Source organism: Zonotrichia leucophrys, chromosome 3, assembly GCF_028769735.1.
Source record: "Zonotrichia leucophrys gambelii isolate GWCS_2022_RI chromosome 3, RI_Zleu_2.0, whole genome shotgun sequence".
Lineage (NCBI taxonomy): Eukaryota > Metazoa > Chordata > Aves > Passeriformes > Passerellidae > Zonotrichia > Zonotrichia leucophrys.
The window spans coordinates 60,539,229-60,562,909 of record NC_088172.1 but is presented as its reverse complement, the minus strand read 5'-3'; the positions used below and the strand labels follow the sequence as shown (position 1 = coordinate 60,562,909).

Here is a 23,681-nt window from a genome sequence, read left to right as displayed (position 1 = left end):
ACTCTCTCTTTGACTTTCCTTTTGCTGCACTTAGAAAAATAGCTGAGCTTTCTGTCTCATTTTCTGTAATGTCAGCAAGATGCCTAATTTCTGTAATTACAACTGTTAGCTTGTAATAAATCAGGACCTAACTTGACTTATGAACTTCATGAGATGATCGTGGAATTTTTTGTCTGGTAAAGTTTTATTAAGTAATTTAAAATCTTATCCCAGCGAGAGGCTTTGCTTGGGCTGATGGTGTGCTAGTATTATGTTGCCTTCCAGAGGCAGAAAATATCATAAGGTAATGCTGCTAAAGATCTTAATTGTCTCAATACATCCTGGTGTTCTTTAATGCCTCTAAATTAATTATGCAATTTAATATTGTTATTAAGCCTTGAATTGCATTACTTCAGCAGAAACATAAAGCTAATGTGATTGTGTACCATAGGAATGGAAGTACCTCTGGTTTTAAGGCTTGTTCCCCAGCATTGCAATTATTCAGTAAGTTTCTAGATCAAAAGGTTCATAAAATATTTTACTGGTGTGTTCCTGGTGGCCTCTGAATATGTAACTTAAAGGGTCAAAAGCCACAATTACAGGATACTTTAGAAAGAGAGTGTAAGAGAGAGTGTATTGGCTATTGCCAATAGCTTAAGTGCCTGTAGATGTGGATAAGATGTTACGTAAAACATTATTTGTGGGGAAAACACTGCTTTTCATAGTCCAGGGAAAGGCAATAATAAAGCCAAACACAGCAGTTCCTGCCAGTCTAACCAGACTACTTTTAATCTTACCTTCAGATTTGGCTTTTGGCTTAAAGCCAGTTTAGTTTAGTTTTTTACAGAATCTTGTAAGGTACATGAAAATTTTGGTATTGCTGATAGGTAGCATTGGTTCATATCACTTTGGGGTTGGTCTGGTATGGTTAAGCTTTCCTTGAAGATGAAAATGGTTTTCCATTTCCATACTTCAGCCTGCAACAGAAAGAAAACAGGTATGATCCCTCTCCCCAGTTTCTAAGGTATCTAATTTTTCTGAAATATTTGAAAAACTTAAGTCACCTCCAGTCATATAATCTATCAGAAAAAGGCCATCATTTGCTTTCCAAAGCAACACTGAAAACAGAATCATTGTGCTTTAGGGAGCGTCACTTCTACTGTGGATGTATAGAAACAACACTTTCTATTTCATTGAACTGAAATTCAGAAGGTGATTAAATTGAAATGTAGAAGGAAACATGTATAGGCAAAGCCCACGTTAATTCCAGCTAGAAAACATGGCTGGGGTTGCCATCAGTTCTCAAGAGAAATGTGTAGTTTCACATTTAGTCGAGGTGACAGCACTTCCACTGCTATAACGACCTGTGAAATCCCAGGATAGCCAAGCAGAGCAGCATGGCAGGAGTGATTACAGGGAATCAGTCAGAAGTGCCTGCTCCTGTGACACTGCCCATGGAAGTCAAAGCACACAGAGCGTATGGTCTGCCCTGATCCTCTGTCCTGCTTAGGGCATAGGTCATTGCCCTGTTTCATAGATACATCCCATTAGAGCCTCATCTCCTGTGCCACTGAGTTTGTATACTTCTGAGCTGTTTACACTGTTTTACTCATATTAACTCATCTGAATAAATGTATATCAGCAACAGATGTTGATTGCTACTGCCCTTGGCAGTAATCGGTTCCAAGCTTTCCCTAATACTCAGAATTAAATAAATCCTGAGCAAAGCCAAACCTGTATTATCTGAGCAGAAGAGTTAAACCATGATAGCAAAGCCACTGGCTTATTTTCCCTGGGCTGTCTAGTTTTAGTAAAGCATTGGGATGATATAGTATATTTTGTAATTTTGGGGATCTGATTTGTTGTTTAAGTTGTGAATTTGATGAAAGAATGTGGCATGACACAAAAGCCTCATGTCAGGGGTTTTATCTTTCCACATATAATTGCTTTCTTTTTTTTTCCCTTTCTCATCCCTTCTCCCCACCAGGCAAAAGCTGTTTAACTTTTTATTTTGTATAAACAAACAAACAAAAAAAATCCATTTATTGATAAGAGAAAGAAATGATTGAGCTGCTTTTTCCACTACTGAAGTTCTGTATACTAATTCAATACAAAATAAATAACAGATCTTTAACTTCAGCTGCACAGAGAATCATTCTGCTATTGATCTTAAGAGGTTAACGGGTTTTTAGACATGAGAAAATGCATGTTACAGTCCCAAAACATGCTTACAGTATTCTCTCAGAGAGGGTCAGGACTGTTTCCCCACAGTGAAGTTTCCTCTTAGGTTTTGCTCCTTCAGGTGGCACAGGGGGATTATTACAGTGACCTGGGGAGGTCGCTGGGGTGAGAGAAGGACGAGAATCTTGTTTCTTGATCAGAAGGCTGGATTTATTGATATATGATATATAATACATTATAATTATACAAAAAAGAATAAAGAGAGAAGTTGCAGAGGCTTGCTAAGCTAAGAATAGAAAAAGAAAGAATCTTTAACAAAGTTCTGTGTCCAGGGAATCTGTCCCTGAGCTGCTTCTGTGATTGGCCCTTAATGGTACACATGGAAGATGAGCCAATCACAGGAGGATCCTATTGCATTCCACAGCAGCTGATAACAATTGTTTACATTCATCTTCTGGGCCTTTGCTTCCCAGAAGATGGACAAATCTGAAAGAAAGGATTTGTATGAAAAAATGTCTGCGACAGGGGATAGAGGTTGTGGTCAGTTGATGGCAGCTCCTCTCTGCCACTCCTTTCTCATGCTGCTCCCTGTTCCAGCCTGAGGCACCCACAGGCTGCTGTCCTTCAGGATGAGCCTGCTCCACCTGGGCTCTCCATGGGCCACAGGGATGTGTGTTGTATGGGCCACAGGGCACTGCCAGTGCAGCTGCAGGGCTGATCCGTACCCTGGGCTGGTTTCCCTGGAGCGAGCTGGAACAGGTTGCACCTGGCATGAGGAATCCCCTGCCTCCTTGGCAGAGGGTCCTGCAGCATGGACACGGATGCCCAGAGCTGAGGTGAATCCAAGGCTTCCTAGCTGATTTTGTTTTACTGATTCAAGTGACATTTGCTCTGGAGGGTGTGTCAGCACTGCCATGTTTGCTGCTGTCCCTGGGGCATGCAGGGCTGTCCTTACCTTCCCAGGGACCCTCTGGGTGCCTGGGAATAGCCCCAGGAGATGGTGTGGACATCTCCATCACAGTGTCCCAGGGTCCTGCCCCCAGGCAGGGAAAGGCACCTGCTCCACAAGAGCTCCAGGTGAGGCTGGAGGAGGGCAGGTGACCCCATGCCAGGCTGGTGGCTGCTCTGTGGATGTGAAAGAGGGGATTTTGGTAGGGGAGTGATGTCACTATAGGACACAAAAGAACACAAGCACACACTGCTGTTCTCAAGGTGAAGAAAAAAGGGAAGTTTATTTTCTGACTCTAACATTAATAGTTTTCCAAAAGTGACAGGGATTGGAGGGTGACAGTGACACTAACAGTCTATCAACTCTCTCCTCTTCCATAAAGGAATGCAAAACAATGAGTTATTTACAGAAAGTGTGTGAGAAAGTTCACTACAAGAATGTCAACATCAGAAGGCTTAGAAAATCTTAAAAAACCAGGGTGACAGAGTATCTGAGATTATTGCACCTCTTGCCAACATCTTGTCTCTTCTTTTTGCTTATAAACATCATTAATCCCATAATTTCTCATGAGATGTTTCATTATGACATTTTTTGGGTAGTTTTGTATATCTGTGATACAAAATGGAGTTTAGAAAGAAATTCATCATTCATTGGATTTTCCTGTACTGCCTGGCAGGCATAGTTAGGAAAGGCCAAATTATGGGACATTTCCTACCTGGGTATTCCAGTGAGCAAGCTGCACATTTCCATTAACACACTTACAATCCCTTTTCAGGAAAGTCCATCTGCTTCCAACTGATAAAGCAGCATATTACTCACTGCACATTCAGCTGCCTCATGATAATTCAAAATTTTACTTATGCTTTCCCACTCTCTCAGATTTAACACACCAGATGTATCGTGTGTACATAAGTCACACCCAAATACTTTCTAAAATATTGAAAAGTCTACTGTTTTGTGAGACTTTTTTTTTTGGCATGTGTTTAGAGTAATCAGTTACAGTAAAAACCTTATTGGGGGGGGCTTATTAGTTGCAGAGATGGGTGGAGAAAAGGCTGTCAATACGGGAGTCATGAATATCTTGAAACTTCTAAGTAACTCTTAAATTAAATCTGTGTGAAAGGAATGGAGCTGTATGTTTTCTTGGAACAACATTTTCAGATAAGGCTGTCTTCCACAAGCAGGGGTATGGGATTTTTTCCCATGTGCATAGTGGAGCCTAATCTCATTGTAAGTGGCTGGATTGATCTGAACATTTATAGACTAAACAGTGGATGGAAGGGATTGGTAAAAACAATTAAGGATACCACTATGTGATCATGATAAATGAACACTCAGGAAGGAATTCATCAAAACAGATTTCCATGTGCTGCATAATGGATGGTGAGCATGAGTACCTCCTAAATCTCACTTCATCTCATCCTAGGGCCAACAACTAAAACACATCAGCTCTATTAAATGGTTCTTTGGTGTGGTAGCTTTTCTTGTGTTGACTATGCAGCCTGTACAGCTCAGGGGTAGATGCCTGTGACTGCAAAGATATCTAAAGTTAAGTGGAACCACTTACTAAATTATTAATGCTGATAACTGTATACTAAATAGTGAGCTTCCTGTTTTGGTCTGTTTAACCATTATTATCTCTTAGTTTCATATAAAATTATACATGACATTTAAAAGATTTCTGTGTAAAACTGTAATCTTTGTCAGAGACACTAGTAGTCAGGTATCAGTAAGCACCTGAAGGAACAACAATCAAAGAGAGAGTCTAATCACTTTGCAAATTTTAAAAAGCTTTTGGGGTTATATGCCAGCCGTGTAGAAAATATAAGTAATAGAGCAGTTATGTTGAAGTATTCTTCTAGTGTATTTCTCCTGATGTTTTCCTTTTTTGTAGCTGCTTATTCTACTGATTATTCAGATACTTTAGTGCACTGCTGAGATGCTTTGTATGTGAACTGAACTGAGTTGAACACCTTTATGATGAGCAGCCCTAACTGAGTATTTCCATAATAGGCACTCAGCTTTGTCAATAAAACACTGAAGTCACTATTCTAGAGTGAAACAAATGTGATGTGTCTAGATTGAACAATTTTTGAGCTATGAGACTACCAAACTAAAATCATATCTGAAATGTTTGGATTTTGTTTTACCATACTCCTAAGAACTTCAAACTAAAATAAAGGCTTCTAGTTCTTCAGCAACTGAAAGAGTTGGCTAAGACAGTACTGTGAATTGATGTGTCTTCATCAATAACATTGTCCTAAATCACATTGTTAATCATTAGTTTTTACCTCTGTTGAACTGAACGAAAGGAGCATAAAATGATTGGTTTTAGCCATCCTGAATAAATATAGGTGGAACAAGTTGGATGAATTTCTGATATTGAATTTGTCCCTGCAAAGAAATTCTGTTTCGATCTATGTGTTGCACGTTTTTCTGTCATATCACAGGGGAGACACTTTTCAAGTGTACAAATATTGCAGTTGAGATCTTTTACCATTTGTCTTTGATATTGTCTTGGTCCAGAATGATCCTAAACTCTGTCTAATGAGATCCACTGAAAAAAGCACAAGAGAGAGATGCTTCTTCCATCTTGCAGACATTTTGCATCTGAAGCTTAAGAATCAAGATATTTTCTGCTCTTTAAAATCCATTGGAAACAGAAACTGCCTTTTTTCTGACTTTTTTTTTGCATCAGGATCATATTCATTATTATTCATAGTCATTCAACTATTAAAATGCTTTTTATCTATTTAGGTACCTCTGTAGGTGTTTTGAGCTTGAAAAAAATGTGATGTGTAAAAGTGTTGATTTTGAATAGGTTATTCAGCAAGAAAATAAAAATATGTAACAAGCTCAAATTTTTGAGACTTTTTCTTGTCCTCACAACAAGGCAAAAATTGAACATAATTCATGTAAAAGATTGCAACATGTGAGATCACTTTATCTCTCTTGATCCACACTCATGTGAAATATTTACCTTATTATGTATAAAGTTTTACCAGTCTGTGAATTTTATTTTTCATAGAGAGGAACCTATTTGGTGAAACATGGGAACTAATTTTTTAAGTGCAGTCAATGCGTGAAAATTTGTCTTCTCAAGTAAACAGGACAGAAATTACTGTATCCATGGTTTTGCTTTTAAAAAAAGTACTTCTCTTATTTAGGGGTCTTTCTGATATTCTAGTCTCAAGTGAGGTTTTATCAAAGATAAATTAAAAGGTAAAGGCAGCACACAGAGTCTCTTCTTAAGTAGGGATTCTCATGAATATAGGAAAGGAATTGTACAAGTCATAAAATGTGATTTTCAGTTCTGTACCTGGAACACCGGGTCCCTGCATTTGGGGTTTGGGGTTTTTTTGGTATTGAGATCACAGCTGTATTTGTGGTGCCACAAATTTCCTCCTCCTCAGTGCTCTCCTCCTCAGAGTGTGCCCATGTATGCAGAGCTTAACAAAAATTCCTTGGTAGTGCTGCCTCCCAGACCACATCCAAGCTAAAGCCCTGCTTACACTTTTGTGGCAGAGTTTGGGTGCCAATGCCTAGAAGCACCCCTCAAATTTAATTTTCTAGCACAGACATAGTACATGAAATTAGAGGTGGCTGATGGTGTTTTCAAGAAGTCCGAGGTTCATGCTGATGTCTAGCATGGGGCTTTGCTGACAGGACTGTTTAACTGGAGCTTGATGCTCTGCACAAGCTGGATTGTCAATGGGCCTTGGTCACTGTTCTACCAAGAGTAGAGTGTATTCCCTTTGTAGCTGAATATAAAAGCAGCACGAGCTAACTTGAGACCACTCAGTTTATTGTAAATTAAGGCAATGAATTCCAAAGCTCCGAGTCACAGCCTGCATTATTAGGAGGGTAAAAATGGAATCTTGGTAGTAATGACATAAAACTAAAATTATTGGGATTTTTTTTTTAATACTGAAAATAGCTTGAGAACTTAATTTAATAACAAATTAGGTTTTTTCTAACTAAAAGCGTAATAAATTGATAAGAGGGGAATTACCAAAATTCAAATTTTAATTTCTTAATTTCCTCAACTAAAAGGAGGCTCAGCTAACTAAAAAAAGGCTTCTCTTTTCAATTGTTTTGCAGTCTTAAAAGTTTGCAAGTTATTTAAAACTGACTTTCATCATGTAGCAGTTTAAGTTATTTTTCTGTGTTGATAGTGTAAATAAGAAGTTTTTTTCAACATTTATACTTTGTGAATTAAAAAAATGGATCAATTAATTTTTAAACATTCAAGTTTTTTAAGAGCAATTCACATTGTTGCTTCACATAGTTGACACTGTAAACATTCCACTAAGGACCTCTAGGGACCTCAATTAAACAAAATTTGGTACGTGCCGTGTAAATTGTAGTTATACTTCATGAATGAATTATTACAGCGGCGTTGCTGGAATGAAGAACTGAAATCACAACTGATGTCTTGAGAAGTCTGGAGCCTTCCTTCCTGAGCCAAAAGACCGAGCTTTAGCGCCGAGGGCTCCGTGAGATCCTTGCAGAGCTTTACAGAGTGCAAACCCTCTCAGGTGGGAGGGCGTTGATGATGAGCATGATCTCCCTGGCTGCTCTTTGCCTCTCCCTGAGAGTTTTGCCTTCTTTGCCACGTGATCCTCGGTGCAGACACGCTTCCTTGCGCTGTGCTCCCTGTGCGTGACCAGCCTGGGAGCAGTGGTGGGAACAGAGCATTTTAGTGGTGTAAAGGCTAGGCCAAGAAATGCCTAGGGAAAGAAATGTCTCAGGAAGTGTGTTTGGAGTGATAGTCTCTCATCTAAACATGGATCCTGGGCTGAGAGGATCGATGAAAGGGTTGCCACACTGACATGTCCAGCTAGGATTTGCTTTACGCTCCTAGTAAGACAAATAATGGAAGTTCTGGACATTTTTAATCTGATTTGTTTCCTTTCTGTTTATTCATTCAAATACAGCCCCTCTTGTGTTCATTTGGTTTAAGGGGGCGTTCAGATTGGCTTCCACTCCAACTCATTGTCCTTCTTGACAGCACAGGGTTAGTGGAGGGAACAGCTTTCTTCCAGGAGAGTGTTTTACCAAGGGAGGGGGAGACCTTCATGGTTAAAGGCATATCAGAGCTGTGTTACAAGTGTTGGGCTGGCATGCAGCAATGTACAAGGGTGGTGAATGTGTGTTTTCTTCCCTTCGGAATATTAACTGGAATATAGTCTGAGATTTGTTAATATCCTCACCCTTGCTGTTGAGTTTTGGTGATGGTTTTGGGTTTTTTTCCTGAGAAACTGAACAGGAATATATTGCAGTGCAGCGATTATATTCCCTCTCTGGTCTGTTGCCTCCTTTTTATAATGCCTGGGAGTAAAATCCCTTGGCATTCCGGTAAGAGACACTAAGAAACTGTGAAACATCTTGATTAGATTCACTCTTAAGTTATTCAAAGGGGTCTGGAAGCCTTAGATTGCAATGACAGGCAATAAATGGGATAATAATGGCACATGGTTCTACTTGGCCCTAATTATATGTAATGAAATGGTGATCAGTCAATCTTTCTCCTCTGCTTCTGAATTCAGAAATTTACAACTTCTGCAGAGGAAAATGTTTTATTTAGGTTTTAATTACTAGTATTTTTGCTTCCTCTGTTACATTTTTTACATGAAAAATTATATTCAAGACCAACTTTCTAAAGTGGTTTGCTTGAAAGGTTGCATAATTTGGGGAAGAAAAGGAGACCCCAGTTCTTAATGCTACCTTTGGGGTGACCTGCTCCTTGGTCTGAATAGGCTCATCATTCCTCTCTGCTGGATGTGTCCAGTTTCAGACACAAAGCAGCACGAGTTTGCTTGCTGCTGCAGCCTTAAAATAATAAGTTCCCTAGGAAAGTGGTGGATCCCCTAGAACTGATCATTTTAAGATTCAGCTGGACAGTTTGCTGTGTTATCTTAAGATTGTGCTTTTGCCAAGAAAGGTCCGACCTCGTATTCCATGATTCTACGACTGTTCATGCTATATTGGAGAAGCTGTTGTCTTTACTTCAGTTTGGTCACCAGGCTTGAAAAACAAAATCATCTGAAAATACTGTGATCATACATAGCCCTTTGGAAATTGGAGTGAGCAGCCCAAAGGCCTTTCAGTAGTACCATGTTATTACCACTGCTCCACATCTCTCTGTGATAAATTCTTGCTTGAGTTGTTCTATTTCCAAATCAGTCTCTCAGTTTGTGAAGGGAAAAAAAAAAAAAAGAAAAGAACAAACAGTATTATTTGGCAATAAAAAATATTAAAAACTTTTGTCTTGTCTTCCTCCAAATTAGGCCTTTTAGCTTATATGGCTGTGCTTTCCCCATGTTTCTGTAATCTGTTTTAATAATTGTTCCATCTTTTGCTTTGTTCACAGCCTACATGCTGACACAGTACCCGTTTTGTTTCCAAAAGAGGAGTTCACAGAATTACAGTGTCTGATCCAACTAGCTGCTCTGATGATCCTCACTGGACCATGTAGGTAAAATTCAATATACCCTATTTATATCCACACTATATCTGTAAAAGTATTCAGCATATTGGAAAACATCTGGGTTTTGGCAACAGTGCTCGCATTGTGGAGTCGAGGTCTCTTGCAATTTATGGACTCTTATAACATTACGACCCTGCAACTTTTTGATGAGTTTTATTGTCAACAGAAGCACAAAAATAGACTGTCATTTGTCACAATATGTTTGGTCTTCTTGCTACGTCTTTTTTAAGTACTTGCAGGTGCTGACAACAGGTGATACCCGTCATTCCTGTAGGGTAATTTAGTAGCAGCTGCAGTGGTGAAAATTTCAGCTTAGGCAGAAAACCCAGCAGAGAAATTGAATGAGTTTTGGAGCATCTAGTAAACCTTGAGCTTCTTGTTGCTACAGCCACACAGCTACCAGAATAAGAGCTAGCCAGGTAAGAGCTAGGCTGAACGGGTTTACATGCATGAACAATTCAGTTTTGCTATAGAAGAGCTGTTAATCCAGTAGTTTGTATTCAATTTCTTTGAAAAGTGTATTTTTCCTTTTTGTTTTGATATGCTAGTTGCATTTAATTTCAACAAGTCACCTCCCTCTGAGCTAGCAGACCTAGGCAAAGGGCTAAATTGTTCTGATTAAATTGCCAGCATTTATTGTCTCTTGACTGCTTTCTCCCTTGTATGCTATGCTGTTTTATGTCTCAATTGCGGTGGCACTTAAAATAATTCACATGAATGGGTAAGCTGCAGAGTTTATGCCTACATTCTAATTTGTGCTTCTTTTACATTCCTTACACTGTAAAAGCTCTACCTTGGTTTGCATTTCTAGTTTTATGGAATTAGCTGTAAACTTGGGTGTGTAGCAGTGGTTTAGACAGCCTGTATTTACACATGCTGGCACAGTCTCTGCACATAACAAACAGCTCTCCTCACATTCTTTTTTGGAACTGTGACACTGAAAGTTGATTGTGAATGTTTCTGGAGCATCTTGAGATTTCAGTCACTCAGTTCTGTCTGGAGAAGGTTTCTAAGTCATCTCAGTAAAGCATCTTCAGAATGTACTGGCTGAATTTTTTATGGCTTCAGTTTTAACAACAGATGCCTCAGATGAATCTTGTAATAATGTTTATACCTATTTTTTTATCCTGAAATTATGACAAGATATATTGGATGCTGTTACATACACAGCTCCCTTTCATGTTGTATTGAGCATTCCAGATTTAATCAGATGTTTTTCAGGTATTTTGCAAAAAGTGAAAGGTTGTGGTTTGGGATTCCTTCTTTCTTTTCTTTTATCTTCCTAGGATAGCAGTATTTTTATTAATAAATATTGAAAACATATTTTTCTGGTTTAGCAGTTAAAATTAAATTTAAGTGATCGTAATTCATAAATGTCTTGATATCTCTAGAATAGAAAAAAGATTAATATTTTCTGTTTTGAGAATCCAGAATCTTTCCCAGTTGTAACTGATGGGTAAGGAAGCAGTCCCAAAAGACATTAGTTATGCTGGAGAGGATATCAAGTCTGAGGTGAATGAGAGAATATCTTTTTTTTTAGGTGTCAGTGGCATAACTGTTCCATTGCAGAAAATTTTCTAATTGATGCAAAATTTCAGGATACCTGAAAGAAACTGGAGCTGTGCTCAGTTTGGTCAGAAAGGAAAGTAATAAAGAGGGTATCTATGCTCATATAGTTAGCTTCTGTACATTTTGTTACTGTCCACATCTCCCTTCCTCTATAGACATGTTATATTTATCACTTAGACTCTGTGTGGAAACAGTGAGCCAAAAAAGAAGGGTAAAAGCACCAAGCCGCATAATCCATTTTCAGAAAAGCCAGGGATTGATATCTGTTGTTTGGGTTTTTTCTTGATAATAAATTAATGGTAACAAAGCCATTAATGCTTTTAATAAATCTAATGGTTTGCTTTAGATTTACACTGTGCCATTTTACCTCTTAAGGGATCATATCTAAAAGGAAATAATAAAATAATGGTCTTTATTACCCACAAGTGTGCAGAGCAGTAAACAGAATTTGTCAGTTGTGCTGAACATGTTACATTAATCAAGAGTAACAGCATTATCTTGCTTAGCACAGATACATTAGCTAGACTGGGCTGCCAGAATCTTAAAATCTCACCTCAAATGCAAGGATAATGGACACTCTGATGTGCATTTGTCATGTAACGCAGGTAGTACTTGTGCTTGAGTAGCTTTTAGCAGAGCACAGATGTTTGCAAGGGTTGTGGTACATCTTGAATCTCTAAAACCAAGTGCAATTTCTAACACAATTGGTGTAACTTTCAAGAGTGAACTGGATAGAGTCTGAGCTAAGAAGAGCAGGGTCTGGGGAAGTGGAACCAAACACCCAAACTGCACAGTTCTCATCCAGAGGCATTTCCAAAGGAGTCTTTCCTCAGGTGACACAGCCTGATCCAGCAGCACTGCCTGCACGAGGCTGATCCAACTAAAAGGCCAGGTCTTCTCCAAATAATGATGGAAACATGAATTCTGTTTGGGGTGGTTTTTATTTTAGATTGAGAAGCTACACAAAGGGAGAACAAACATACGTTTCCATGAGAGAAGGGAAAAAGAGAGAGTCCCATTGTGTCACCCTCCCAATAGAACAAACCACCCTGGCCTGAGCCACAGGACTGGTTGCTCTTGTCTTTATGTTTACTCTTAAAAAGTTTATATACAGTAGTATATGGAGAAAGATTATTTTGAAAAACCCAATTTTTAAAATGTCACCAATAGGTAAGGCTTTATAAAGGAAAGGCCTTGAACCATAGCTCCAGCCTGTTGCTTAGGCTAAGTAGATGGGAGCCATGGGAGAGTGACTCAGCTGGAATAGGAGTACAGAGAGATGGACTCAGCTGGGATAGGAGGGGTGAGAGATGTGCTGCGTGACTGCTGCATGTCCACATCATGGTGTATATGGTGCCTGGCTCACTTGGGCTTGAGCCTTCAAACTGTGTGAACTGATAACCTGCTAACTTTTTCAAAAGGCCAGGTTTTTCCCAATAAAAAGCACTCCTTTGCACCTGCCTGGGGTCTCTGCATCACTCATTACCACAACAGTAAAAATTAATTCATATTTGTTCATAAATTTGATTGTAAATGTTTTCATGGATTTAAATATCTGCCTGAAATTTTTTGATGTTGATAAAATCTACCAACTCAGTCAGAAATTGACACCAGAGCACTGAAGTCTGTTTTGCAAAGTGATTGAAAAGAAACATTTGCTCCTATATATTACCCCTTGAAAAATTATTCGAACTCTTAATCCAAGACTAATGAAAACTTGTATTTTAATTTATTTCTCTAGCTATTTATTTATCCACTTTGGTAGTAGGTTAGAGCAGAAGAGTATTTTGACAAAGCACATGCAATCTGTGATTGGCTGTCATGCAATCATGCTGCAAGCAGTTGCAGTGTTTAATTGTCTTTTCCCTTTGAAGTGACTTAGAATTACATTATTTCAGGAGAAGCATCCCAGCTTGGACTGTTGTATGTCTGTGCTGGCGTGTTAAGCTAGCAGTTCATCCATGAGGGTAAGGTACTATTGTGCTTTATAAAGATGAACTATGGCCAAAATTAATTTTCTAGAGAATATTTCCTCTTTGTTTCTAGTTATTTCACCTACCTGATGCAGTAGCTATTGATGGTGGGGAGAGCACATAGACTGAGGCTCCGTTTATTCATTCATAGCTGCTTATTTATGTGTAAATAGAGAACTTTATTACTTGGTGGATAAAAAGTGACACAAACTAGGCATTTGTAATTTTCCTCCTGCCCTTTGTACTACAATTAAATTTATAAGGATTTTTATTTAAATGAAAGATGGAAATATTTATATGTTTAATATTAAGTATACAAAATATAATTTTTCCCAGTTGAAACTTTCTCCAGGGTATAGTATAAACAATTATTCTTTCATTATGTGCATTAAAAACTCAAGTGAAGTGACTATGTCTGAGTTCCATTCCCTCTGAAAAAAACATAACTTTTATCAACAAAGATCTTTCAATAACTTTTTTTGAAGAGAAGACTATTACTTGGCAGAATTACAAATTTTTATTTCCTCTGGCATTTAAGAAAAATCTCAGGTTTTTTTTGTGATACACTTCACCAGACAGATCATATTTAACTTGTGAAGACTGAGTAGCTTGTAGCTGTAGGTGGTATGTGAAATACAAACTTCAGGAAGAGCATGATTTCCATAACCACTTCAAAGGAAATACATTATAAATAAAGTACATTTCTCTGGGGGCTTACAAAACCATTCTGTTTATAATTTAAATTACATTAGGCTAAATAAAATAGTACAGCAAAACCCCCAAGAGAAAAATACTTCATTTAAGTTTGAACATTACATTACTTGCATTAATTGGAAGTATTTTATTCTCTCTCTAATAGTTTATTTTTCATTGACTATATATAATTAAAAGTATTGTCATTGCAACAGGAGCAATTTTTTCCCATCTTGTGTTCCAAGCCCCTGTGTTCAGTAGCTCATTTTAGTTTTATTTGCCTGCCTTCCTTCATTTCTCAGTGCTTTATTAGGAGTGACTAACACTCTGAGAATCAGGCTGTGATAGAAGATTACCACTGCTGTGTCACAAATGTTCAGCTTTATCAAAACCCTACTGGAACTGAGTCTCTCAGCTCAGCCTGAGGTTTTGTATCAAAACAGTGGAGGAGGTGAAGCTTTCTTCTGTAGGAATATTTTAGAGTCTGCTCATCCAGACTCTGCTGTTTGCTCTTTCCAGGGTGCTTGCATGGGTAACAGTTGAGCAGGGACTGCAACACAAGCCACAGAATCCATTAGTCTCCCTACTCCATAAAGAAAACTTGCAGGCAAGGGAGAGCCTGATAGGATATGAAGATAATATGTCTTCTAGGAGAGGAAACTATCGGAAAAGCTTAGTGAGCTATCTAATTGTAAGAGTGATTTATTCTGGCTTCCTTTTTCACCCCGTGACGAGACTTTACAGGCAGAACCAAATCAGGCTGTCATTCCTAAGGGCAAGGAGGGCAGAAAATCTGTACTGCCAAGCTCTCTAATATCGACAGTTTTGCAGTATGGGTTTCCTTAGAGATAGTCTAAGCACATCTAAGCTTACAGGAGCTGAAGCAGGTTGTATAATAAAAGCAGGCCAGTCCCATAATCAACACCTATTTCCAATTTCAAGTCAACTTTAAAAAAGCTGTTAACTTCAAATTAATCCCTACTTAAGTTTAAAATGTGCTTTTTGTTTCATATCACTTAATTTCAAGTATTAGAACTATTTTTATGGAGGAAAATAAATGTTTATAGCTAGATATTAACACTATTGAAATATATAAAAAAAGGCCATGCACATATTTATATATATAAATATTTTTAAAGCTTTTAAAAAACAGTAGGAATTGAAACTAATGCTGGATTGAATAAAAACTTTGTTGACCTGAGATTTCAAGTAGGCTAGCTAAACCTCAAGGAAAAAAGGTAGTACAAAATATCAAAGCTTAGACATGTTTTCTGTCAATTCAGAACTTAAGTTTTATGAAAAAAGTAAAGAGACTTTGTCACAAAAATCTAAACAAAAAAAATCTTTCATAAATTTCTAAGTTTTTTCATTAACACTTAAATAAGATTAAAGTTTTGTTTTATATAATAAGGAAATATTTCTTTTTCCTTTCTGCTTTACAGAATTTTTGCCCTCCAATACTATTTGTTTGCAATTCAAAAGTAGCTTTTCTTCCTACTGTAAATGGTTGCCAGGTGATTAAACAATACAGATAATGAACCCCAATAAAATACCAAAGTTACTGTACCAGGGAAAATGGGAGTTTTTCTGTATTATTTTTTAACTTTCTCCAAAATTGAGCATACTGGTGGAGGAAAAGCTGGATATGGCCCAGCAGGTGCTCTTGCATCCCAGAGAGCCAGCCATATCCTGGGGTGCATTCAGAGCAACGTGGCCAGCAGGGCAAGGGAGAGGATTTTGCTCCTCTCCTCCACTCTGGTGAAACCCCACCTGGAATGTTGTATTCAGCTGTGCAGACCTCAGTACAGCAAAAAACCTGAAAATAATCAGGGCTGGAGTTCCTCTTCTGTGTGGAAAAGCTGAGAGAGTTGGGTTTGTTCAGCCTGGAGAAAACTCCAGGGAGACTTTATTGCAGCTTTTCATTACTTATAAGGGACCTACAAGAAAGATGGAGATGGATTTTTTATCAGGGCCTTGAGATAGGACAAGGGTTAGTGGTTTTAAACTGAAAGTGGGTAGATTCAGACTCGATATACGGATGATTTTTTTTCTTTTTTTTATGATGACAGTAGTGAAACACTGGAACACATCTCTAGAAGTCAGTCATCAAGACCAGACTAGATGAGACTTTCGGCAACCTGATCAATCTGAAGGTGTGTGTGCTGATTTCAGGGGCTTTTTTGGAATTTGCAAATTTGTTCACTAGTTGAGCACTTAATTATGCAGTCTGACTTCATATGCACTGCCACCCAACCACCAGCCCATGCTCTGAATGACAGCAAGGCAGTAGATGGACTGTTAGAAAATTTATTCCAAATACAAGTCATAGGCAAACAAAGTTGTAAGTCCACTGAATCTGTTGTTTCACCGTAATTTAAAGTCAGCTTTCAAATGGAAAATTAATGTGGAATGGAAAATATTTTAATTCCAAAATGTTCAAAAGTTTCAGAACAAAATATTTTCAATCTTCTGTATGTATGGTAACACCTTGCCAGTCTGTTTTTCTAGTTACATTTTTCTGAATGACTGCTCTCACCTCATATTTGTGCTTTTCATATTGCCTCTCATGATTTTATAGCACTGTCTTGAAATATCCCCTCAAATCATACTCTTTTTTTTTTTTTTTAATCCTTTTGAACACTGTGGTGAGCAATTGAAGATGAAATACAGCAGCATTAAAGTCAGAAATACTTCAGGGTGCATTAAGTAACCTAAATGTGTAAAGATGCAATGTAAAACATACTACACTTGTATAGAGGCTAGCCATCTCTCTGTTGTTTTCTTTTTTATCCTATCCCCTAGTTTTTTGGGGAATGCATTGTGTGTGATGTGTTAGTGGCTGATATCAAGATATAAATATTAGCAGATATCACATTGGAGGTGTCAGTCCAGCTACAGTCAATAATCAGTGTTGCTTTCAAGCACAGAATGCAGAAAGGAAGGAAATGTTCCAGACAAAGAGGCTGCATTTGTACTATTTCTCTTGGATTTTTCAAGCTTTTTTCCATTGTAGACACCATTATGAAATTGAGATCTGTACTCCCTTCCTGGGCACAGTTCATCATTTGTGCATGAAAGCTAGCAAGGTTCACAGGTGACTCTAGCAAGATGGTCATTGCTGATCTGCTTGGTGCTGGGGGAATTACAAAGCTTATGCTTTCATACCAGTGCACATCTGAAAAAATACCTGAATGTCATTGGACCCTCTTGCAGAAATGATCATACCCTAAGGTAAAGTGACTCTCAACATCTGTCTCTATACTGATTTAAAGTTAACTTAATACAATTGTTTGCATAGGAAAAAATAATTCTATATGTTCAAAATGTTTTAAAATATCTTTTTAGTGAAGATTTTGAATAGGTGGCTGTGACTGAAGCTCATTGTTTGGGAGAAAATAAGGCAGATACACTGATTTAGACATGCACTGGTACACTGTGTATGAGCGAAGACTTACATTCTCATTCACTGTAACTACTTTGTTGGAGAGCTTTGCAAGACTTACCCTAGAGATTGATAGAAGAAATTAATAGTGTGCCTCTACATTTATTTTAGTTGTGAATATTCCATACCTTGTATTAATTTATATTAACAGGTTGCCTGTGTTGACAGACTGACACTAAGGAGCAGAATTTAGGAATGGTTCTGTTCTAGGTATAAAATAGTTGATGTGTGATGATTCTTGAATTTGAAACCTTTCTCAAAATTATTTAAATTATTAATGTAATTAATTAAAAGAGTTGTTGTTGCTTTGATGCTTATCTTATTTGATTCATTTAAAGTGAAGTGAAAAGTATTTTCAAGAACAGCACATCAAATTTGTGTTGCCACGCAGTGGCCCAGAATATGCCCAAGACAAGGCTTTTCAGGACCTGGGAAAGATCAATAGAGAATTTCTTCAATGGAGAGCAGGGTGTTCTGTGGCAAGGGAGCAAGAACTCAGACTTGGTAACCCAAATACCCTTTGCTTTTACTTGTAAATGGCAGTCTGCCAAAGCATTTTCAAGATTTGTTTCAGTTTTTCTCTGTGCATGCTTTTTAGCATTTGCCTCATAGTTCAAGCTCCTTTTCACTGAGGGTGTCAGAGCACAGAACGTCCCAGGGAAGTTGTGGAGTGTCCCCTCTGGAGACATTCAGAACCAACCTGGATGCATTCCTGTGTAACCTCCTCTGGATGACCCTGCCGTGGTGGTGGCATGGGGCTAGATGGTCTCCAGAGATCCCTTCCAACCCTCACACTTCTGTGGTTCTGTGAATTTTCCACTGCTCTGTGACTTTTACATCATTCTTCTGATACGCAGAAGATACTCCTGCATGTAATTGTGGACCATTCCCTTTGCAATCTCTGGGTGACAGAGCTGCAGTCAAACACAGCTTGCAAGTGAGAACTTCTCAGCCTGCTCTCTGATTTTGAGGTGCACTTTAGGCACCACTGCTGTACCACTTAATCTAAGGTTCTTGCAGGCGGGATTGTGCAAAGGGATTTCAACAGCTAGAGGCTTGGAGGGCTGATAAACATGTCATTGGCTGGCATTTACCAGCTTGAACAACGTATTAAAGCTTGAGAAGCAACTTTTTAACACAAAATTTGTCAGCAACATTTGTAATAATATGCATCTTCAAAAGCATGGAGCCAGATCTTTAGGCTGTGTTGCTTTGAGTAATATAAAAAGTGTGTATTCTTCCCTTCTGAAATAATAGCAGACATTGCATGGTTAATAAGAGCTAGGTGTACTGGAAGGACCCAGAGGAAAGAAAGAAAAGGTATTTCATGTGGGAGCACCAAGACTGGCTGTGATATACTATATTTTTTTACTTCTCTCTTGACAGAAAATATGTTGCATTGTATACCAAAGTATTCCATATGGCTTCTTGGGGAGAGAATATAGGCTCTCAAGTTTGTGGTTTTGTTTGTGTAAGCCAATGCCTCTTTGATGAACTGCAGTTTTATTTTCCTCCCATGCATGCACTCCTAGGATTCTTTTTTTTCCAAAGAGCAGCCAAGGTTGTCCAGTCATTATTATCCATTTTCTTTAGGCTTCTTTCTTTCAGGTGCTATTTGGATTACATGCCTAAACCCAAGTCAGGATTAAGAAAGATTTAAAGTACTGATAATTTAATTTGCTGATTACTCTTTTTATTTAATTGGGAAAAAAATAAAAAACCTGAGGGCTAAGAATCCACAATTCCCACTTTTTCTCTTGCCAAGATATTTTACGTATTCACAGGTTCTATTAGCACTTTTTCAGTTCTTTGTAATTGCTGAAGAGGCCTATGGGACAAACTGTACCAAGTGTCTACCAAAATTTATGAGGTTGTATAATGCATTATTTGTCATTAAATGCTTGAATTAGATCCCTAATGCACACATGAACAATTGCTGATTCTTGTAATATGTATCAACAGTTTTAGCTCTAAAAATTTCAGCTTAAGCTGTAGTAGCCACTGTCATTAATTTCCTCAGACTTTTTCTCAGTAGGCACAGGGATACATAGGGATTTGTAGGAGGTGGTCAACAGTTTTGATATTTGCTGAGGTTTCTTCCTCTTTATAAAGATTGTTTTAAATTTTATTTCAATGTTTTCAGTGTGTCTGATGAGCTTTTTGCAGTTTAAAGAAATTAAAAGAGGACATCTTAAACTGAGAAGAAATGCTTGTGTTTCTTTGGGCCCTGATTCCACTAATGCTGCCCATGGAATAGAACAATTCTATAGAAGAGGGTCTGTTATGCTAAAATAAAAATCAAAGAAATAAAGCTGCTGACCTTCAAGACAGGGAGGTGGGGAGCCATCTGTAAAAGAGAAATGTATTTAGAAAAATGATTTCAAGTTGTTAGGATCCATTTCCAAGGGGGGAAGAAAAGGAGAAAAGATGTTATATTTAACAACACTTAGAGGAGATAGGACTTCACCTTTTTGAAGTCCTGTGGAGGACCCCTATATGCTAAGCTACACGGAATTTAATCTACCTTTGGAAGATGAAAGGTTGAGATGAGCCAGCCAGAATTTGAGCCTCAGCTTCCAGGGAGTCCAGGTTTTGCTACATTAGTGATAAGATCTCAAAGCTGCTTTCTATGGCTAAAAATCCCTCTACATCATTGCTTTAAAGTATTGTGTGCAAACTGAATGTATCTCCATGAGGCAGTGAGGAGCTTCCATTATTTCAGTATAGGGAACTAGAAGATCAGTAATCAGGTATTTGAGAAAAACACAAACTCACAAACTACTCTTGATTGGTTTCTTCTTTCTCAATCCTCTTTCATTTAGGGCAATTTTCACATGAACAAATAATACATTTTTTTGGATTTACTTTGTAGATCAGTTTGTGCTATAAAGATCCCAAAATGTAAGGAAGTATATTTCTTTTATATCAGGTGTACAAAGTTCCCTGAAGATTAATCAAAAGGGATTCCTTTCTTTACCTATTTATGTAAACATGCACTTGTTTTTTTACATTTGCTTTCATAACTGAAAACTGTGGAATTCTGATGTTCCATTTTTTTATGGGGCTTGGATAAGCATATGATAATGGAAATACAGAAAAGCAGGTGACTGTTCTTGGTCTGTTATTAACTTAATGATTTAAAAAAGCTGAAGTTTGTATTTAGATTTGTAGTAATAGTATCATTTAAACCTTACATGAATGAAAACATATTTTTTCTTGAAATGTATAGTTCAATGGAATAGCACATGTTTTAATATTTCGTTTTCATCATCAAAAAATTATTTTTAAAATTGAAGCTAATCAGAGATATCAAATGTTTTTTCGTCATTATTTTTTCTTTTAAAATTCTATTAATTTTTTTCATTCTGAAAGCATCTAAGGGAAGTTAAGTTTTCAACAAGAATTTTTTTTTGAGAGAAACTATATGCTTTTGATAGTTTCCTGACACAGAATATCAAACTCAGTTTTGAGTAAGGATTAGGTCAGTGAGGAGAAGCACATGATTTCTGAGATTTGTGCTAGTGGGAGGGACATGAACCCAGGATTTTTCTGCCCCATTTACAGGGAGCTGAAAAGCAGCGGCAACACTATTCCACTGGGAAAAGCTGTGCATTATTTCATTTCCCACCCCTGTGCAGACATAGGAAAAGTGGGGTGGTGGGGATAGTCCACTGTATCTATTTTTCATCAGAAAGACAACCCAAGCCAAATCAATCTTTTTGTATGTGCAAACACATCTCTTGGAGGAGCATGTGCATCTTGGCCTGCAGTGACTGAATGGGCTCATGTGTATCTCTCACAAATGTACTAGATCAAGAAAGCAGAATGTTTCTGTGATACTGCTAATCTCAAAAAGCAGAACATTTCTATGATACTGCTAATCTCAGAACAGCACAGGAGACTGTCTGAAAGGGGCTGGATAAGGGAGCATGGATAGACTGTTGTAGACTATCAATTCCGATGGGATCTTGGTAGCAAGGACTTGAGAACATTATTGTCTGCCCACAAGCACAGCACTCTCTTATTTATTCACAGGTGCAGATTCTGTGTCTCTTGCGATGCTTAGCCCTCTACAGAGGGCTGTAACATGTGGGCTGGAGTGGGTATGATCTAAGCTTCGGTATGATTTTAGAGCAGGTTGAAGAATTAACACAGATCAGGTATTGCAAGGAAAAAAATTCTGCAAAATCAACATGCTGTATGCGTGTTCTGTTCAAAGCGTGACATAGAGTAAGCTGACAAGTAACACAAGGGCTAAGGTTGCTGTAGCACAAAAATTGCACAGAAGTACAGCTGTTTAATGTCACTATGATTTCATGATTCTGTTTTAATAGTTGAAAAGTGAATTCTAGCGTAATGGTCTCCAAAGGCCACTAGAAAAAATACGCAGTAATGGTACTGTATCCAGGGTTCTTCCCAATATCTGCAGTCAGGATTGGTCAATCCAAATATATGATTTCTTTTTTTTTTTAAATAGACTATTTTCTGTTATAAAGACTGAAACTGTAAAACAGTAGAACATAACTCAAACCGCTTAATCCAGAGTTTTTTAGAAACTTTTTAGAATTTAGACCAAAATACACTCTCCTATCTATTAAGCAATAGGATTTTGAAACACAAACCACCTCTTGCTTTACACAAGACATAGTGATTGTTTCCTAGGTGCTGTTCTCCATCTCTGTTAATGCTGTCCTCCCTACAGCAGTATTGTTATATCCTTTGGATGCAGATTGATTAGTTATCACGCACACAAAGAAACACACATGGTATTGTGTTCTGTTGTGGAAGATGTTACCTGAAGCAGTCACACTGATGAGTACAATAAAAAGTGTTGAGGCAAGACTGTGCTCATCCTTTGTTTCTGTGGGAATTCATTCCTCATGTTCTGGCTGATTTCTAGGAAATTTTAGTCTAATTTCCATGTAATCAGTGTCTCCATAGAAATTTTCTATTTTTCCAACAAAGTAAAGTCATATGATTGTAAAAAGCCCAAGTCCCTAGAGGACAACTTGAAATATTACTCCCAGATGGATCAGCCTGAACAGTGCGTTGCCAAAATATAATCACATTTAGGGACCTGCCCATTAAGTGATACTGCCATTAGTGTTTGTGATATTTTTATTGTGCAGATGAAAATATTAATCAGTATTCTTGTCACAATTACATGCCATGCAACAGTGAAATCCTATTTTTATTTTGTGTGACGTTTTCCCAGTAAATTGCTTTCCTTCAAAAACAAAGCTTCTGCCATGCTCTTTGTCACCTCCTAGTCAGTCTGAACAGGGAGAAGTAAATTTGTCACAGTGGAAGCTTTTGAAGAGCTTCAGGAAAATGGTAAGCAAATAGATATCTCTCACTGAGGTCATTTGCTGCTCATAAACATTCAGGAAGGACAAACTTTGAATGAAGAAGAAAATTGCTCGATTTTCACGCATGGAGAGGGGTCAGAAACCTCCACTCTACTCAACATTTCTTATATGTCTAGGAAAAATCTTTTATATACTATAAATGATGTTGCCATTCATTTAGCCATTAGAAGCCCATCTTCCACTAGATTTTTAACCTTTGATGAGATGAAGATACATAATATTTGTAAAAAACAAGTTATTAAACAAGGGCTATTTTCCATGCATGTCAGTTCTATTCCGTTGGAGCAAGGTCACCTTTTAAATAAGAAAAATGCCAGTTCTAGCTTCACATCCCTTGAGAGTGAAACAGTATCTAAAAAGTGCCAGTGTGAGCCATTTTCAGACTTTCCTCATAGACCAAAGTTACTGCATGTATATAATGTGCCAAATCCTCCTAACTGGCAGGGTTTTGAGACCATGACCTTCATTTTTCTCCAAAAAATTTCAGATGAGGGCAGACGATAAAGTTTTAAGACTGTATTGTTATGTCCACGTAAAGCACAGCTCTTCCTGTTACTCTAGAGAAAAACACTGTCTGCCTTTCAAAGTTGTAGCATTTTAGCACTTCTTAACTCTTCTATTCCTGTTCCTAATTTTTTTCTTTTATCACATTAATGCACACATGCGTAATGCATTATCATGTGCTCACTACAAATCAAATCCCTCTCAAATTTTCATTTGAGAATCTCACTCATCTCACTGTTTCTACATACTGCTGTGAGCAATCTTGATATCCTGGTGTGGCCCATCTTTTCAGCCTTGTTTTCCATCTTTTCAGTTCTGTCAGCTGCAGAGAAATACAGTTAATTAAATCATTGTTCTCTTATTCCCAAGCAAAGTCCCAGCTTTATTTCTTTAAATCTCATATGCAGTAACATATCCTAATTTGTATTGCCTATGTGAGATGAGGTCAAAAAAGTAAAAATAGCAGATGGGTTTTAGAAAAATCTGAAACATTTTGGGATTTTTTTTGTCATTAGATTGAGATACCTGTAAT

General features: G+C 37.7%; 1 protein-coding gene across 2 annotated transcripts in view; it reads left to right on the top strand.

The window, feature by feature from the left end:
- Positions 1 to 23,681, top strand: part of CHRM3 (cholinergic receptor muscarinic 3) — a 264,391-nt gene that overhangs the window by 129,294 nt on the left and 111,416 nt on the right. For both annotated transcript variants that reach the window (XM_064708444.1, XM_064708445.1), the window contains one exon: positions 9,483 to 9,583. In XM_064708444.1, coding sequence (XP_064564514.1) covers positions 9,483 to 9,583 — 101 coding nt within the window. The remainder of the gene's footprint in view (positions 1 to 9,482; positions 9,584 to 23,681) is intronic.